This window comes from Lutra lutra, chromosome 18, assembly GCF_902655055.1.
Source record: "Lutra lutra chromosome 18, mLutLut1.2, whole genome shotgun sequence".
Lineage (NCBI taxonomy): Eukaryota > Metazoa > Chordata > Mammalia > Carnivora > Mustelidae > Lutra > Lutra lutra.
In genome coordinates this window covers 19858118-19861690 of record NC_062295.1, presented here as the reverse complement: position 1 = coordinate 19861690, position 3573 = coordinate 19858118, and the positions used below count along the sequence as shown (strand labels likewise).

The window sequence follows — 3573 nt, the reverse complement described above, 5'->3', positions numbered from 1 at the left end:
ATGTCCATATATCAGAGTCCATTGTGATGGAAAGGCTGAGAAGAAGATTCAATAGGAAGTGTTGTCTTGGCATCCGGCAACTTTGGAGGGCCTCATATGGCCTCACTCCATGTTCCCATCCCACTCTGCTCCCACAGATCAGATCCCCTGGCCAAAAAGCCCTCCTTAGCACAGGGACCAGGCACAGTTTCTTCCCAAGTAAGCTCCAGTTCCCTGACAGCCTGTGCAATGATGTAGCAAATGAAGATTTGAAGGGGCTTTTGAAGAAATGAACAAGGGAGTTGACCATGGACATTCCAGGTAAAAACTGCTTAAAGGATGATCCAGAGGGGCGATTTATATAATTTAGGGTAGAACCATAAGCTGCTGCGTTTTCAATTACAGAGTAAGATGGGATTCATTCCCATTTCAAATGGTCTCTAAGGCCGAGTGATTGCGGGGGGGGGGGGGGGGTGGACAGCAAGTCAGAGAATAGTATACTCCTAAACAGGCCAACATACATAAGGCCCGAGAGAAATCAGGTTACCCATAGCGTGCTTTGGCAGACAACAGAAAAGGAAATGATTTCTAAAAACTAGAAAATAAAAAATAAACGAAGAGAAATGAGACTTAACTTGAAAAGTGAATTGACATTTTTTTTTTTTACCTTATATTCATCTTGTACTTTCCTGCTATTCACCTCGTTTCCCATACAAGGATTGCGTGCTCGTATATCTGATACATCTGGAACACTGAAACAAGTGGACGTGTTCTCTACATAAGGTATACATAGACACCTGGCCCTTGTGAAAACCTTAAAGCATTACAAACATTGTTGGAAGAATCCTTTGACCACAGCCTCCAAAGCCCAGCAGTGTCAACGCTCCTACAAAAGTCACCACTGCTGTGGCATCTGGGTGGCTCAGTCTGTTAACTGTCTGTCTTTGGCTCCTGTCGTGATCCCGGGATCCTAGGATCAGGTCACAGGTCAGGATCCCTGCTCCGTGGGGAGCCTGCTTCTCTCTCTCCCTCTGATGCTCCCCCTGTATGTGTGCCCTCAATTTCTGTCAAAAAAGTAAAAAAGATCTTAAAAAAAAAAAAAAAAAGAAGTCACCAGTGTTTTCACTTTGGCGAATACTTCTGCAGTCATTAAGAGACCCCTTTTTGTTAAGTCATAAAAGAATATGTTTCTTAAGATGAAAGCAAAACCGCGAACATTTGACATTTTGAAAAAGAACGTTAGGAGATAAGGTAGACACACAGAGTGACTTGGGATCTTCAAAGCCTGGTGTCACTCTGGCTCACAATCATCTATTTCTCTGAGAGGTGTTTGGCCGCCTTTCCACCCTTCTTGGCAGGTGACAGTATTTGCGGCGTGTACGTGGGTAAAGCATCAGTGACAGCATTTAGAAGAAGGTGCTGCGATCCATCCATTTCCGGTCCAGGTGGGTTAATAAGAGACACAGCTGTGGTGCGGGGCTTGACATCGTTTTTTCGGGGTGTGGATCCCAGGGTAGCGTTCAGTCGTGGTGGGCCTTGTTTCTTAGGCAGCTTTCCCCTTCCTCCCGAATCTGGGGGCATCACGTCATGAGCAGAGGGTTTGGGCGGTGGAAAAGGTGAATGAGATTCCGCTTTTAGAAACTGGACAAAAAGTTCTGAAAAGGAATGATTGGCCACAGCTTGGTGATTTGGTTTCGCAGGTGAGTTGGGGGCGCTTCTGGACCCGGGCCCCCCAGTCGCCCCGCTGGGCACACCCGCGGGCTCTTGACCGCGCAGCTGCCGCAGCTGGTCCTCTCGGATCCCCAGCGCGCTTGCCATCAGCCTCAACGCTTCCCGCCGTTCCGCATCAGCTGCCTGCAAAGATCCCACGAAGAGTCCCCTTAGGAGGGTTTTGTCCACCATTCCTTCGGCCTGACTTACTAAGGTCAAGAGTTTCTTCTGTGTGTCCTCCAGGATTTCCCGCTGCACCTCATTCTGTTTCTTGAACTCTTGGAGTTGGTCCTCCTTCACCTCCAAGTCAGCATTTGTTTGATGCAATAATCCCTGTAATGACTTCAGTTTCCCTTCTAGGGCTCTTGCCACCTCCTGGCCGCTGCTTTCCACTCTCGTGGACAGTTTTTGATTTTCCTCTTGCATCCTCTGGAGGTCTGCATCCTTGGCAGCAAGTCGATGGGTCATTTCGTGATAGTCCCTTCTCAGATTGCTATTCTCCCTCGTCTTCTCATTTAGGACGGCCAAGATCTGTTCGCTTTTCAAAGCACACTCTTGCAATTGCCGTTGAAGTTGTTCCACGTGCCTGTTCTGGCTGTCAGAAGCCTCGGAGATTCTGCTGGAAAGATGCTGAATCTCCATATCCTTTTGCTGGATAATCCGAGTGAGCTTCCCGATCTCCTCTTTGGACAGCCGATCCACCTGCTCGGTCAGTCGGATGTTCTGTTCAGCGAGAAGCTTCATCTCCAGTTCCTGTTCTTTGATTCCTTGGACTAATCTTTGAATTTCGGCTTTAGGTGGATCACGCTCTTCACTTCCGTTCTCTCTGGGGAGAGGCTGGCTTGCTCGCACTTCCTCATCCTCACAGGGTTCTCTCGGGATTTGTGGGCTTTTGTCGGGCCACTGGGCTCTCAGCTCTTCCAGCGTGACGTGCAGATTCCGAATCATCTCGTCTTTCGCTGCAAGGAGCTGAGCGCGTTCAGCGTTCATCTCCTCCTGCCGGAGTTGAAGACGGTCCACTTTCTCCTTCTGCTCCCGTAAAGACTGCAGCAGTGCTCTCTTCCCCTGCTGCTGGTTGTGAATGATCTTCTGTTGTTCCTTTATTTCCTCCTCGAGATCATCTTTTACCCTGTTGAGCTGAAAGACTTCACACTCTAGATCTTCAATCTCCTCTAGGATTTTAGGGTCACCCAGAGGGACAGCGCGACTCTGTTGTGCTAGGCGCTCCAGGTCTTCGTCCACATGAGGATGTTGGTCTGTCATGGATGGGAGACGCATGTCTTTGTCCTCCACGGATGGGGTGAAACGTCATGGCTTCTTAAGGTTTCGGTCGACTGACCGAATTCCTCCTGAAGCTCTGGCCTTTCTCTCATTTCTATGATGTACTCGTCCTGCTCTCGGACACATTCTGTCAGTTGCTTCTGCTCCTCCAAAGCAAAGGACAGCAGTTCCTTCGTTTCCTGATGGTCCGCGTCCATCTGCTCGATCCTCTTTCGGAGGTGTAGTATCTCCAGGTCTTTATCTGACAGAGTTGAATGAAATGACCATTATCTACCGGTGACCATTCTCGGAGACTTTGCTCAGACTTCTCTTCAAACACCTGCTTTTCGGCCCGACACAACTTGGCCACCAACCGTCCTTTCTCTATTTCTAAAGCCCTCAAAGCAATGTTGTTCTTCAGAGAATCTTCGTTGTTGCGCAGAACAGATTCCTCCAGCTGGTGTCTTGCATCCTGGAGCTCGCCAACCAACTTCTGCTTTTCTGCTCGGAGATCCGAAGCAACGTTGTTCAAACTGTCGTTCAGCCGCTGCATTTGTGTAAGTTGTTCCTTCAACCTTCTGAGCTCCGTTTCCCTTTCCTCAAGAAGGTCATGGTTCACGTTCC

The 3573-nt window shown here is 48.8% G+C and overlaps 1 protein-coding gene across 1 annotated transcript; it reads right to left on the bottom strand.

Annotated features, from left to right (window-relative positions):
• Positions 1-623: 623 nt before the first annotated feature.
• Positions 624-2993, bottom strand: LOC125090284 (thyroid receptor-interacting protein 11-like). The gene is made up of 2 exons (XM_047712850.1): positions 1138-2993; positions 624-976 (listed from the first exon to the last, which is right to left on the bottom strand). The coding sequence occupies exon 1, from the start codon at positions 2965-2967 to the stop codon at positions 1291-1293; it is 1677 nt and encodes a 558-aa protein (XP_047568806.1). The 5' UTR covers positions 2968-2993; the 3' UTR covers positions 624-976; positions 1138-1290.
• Positions 2994-3573: the final 580 nt, after the last annotated feature.

Coding starts and splice junctions, on each gene's coding strand:
- LOC125090284 (XM_047712850.1), bottom strand. CDS start 2,967: ATGCGTCTCCCATCCATGACAGACCAACATCCTCATGTGGACGAAGAC.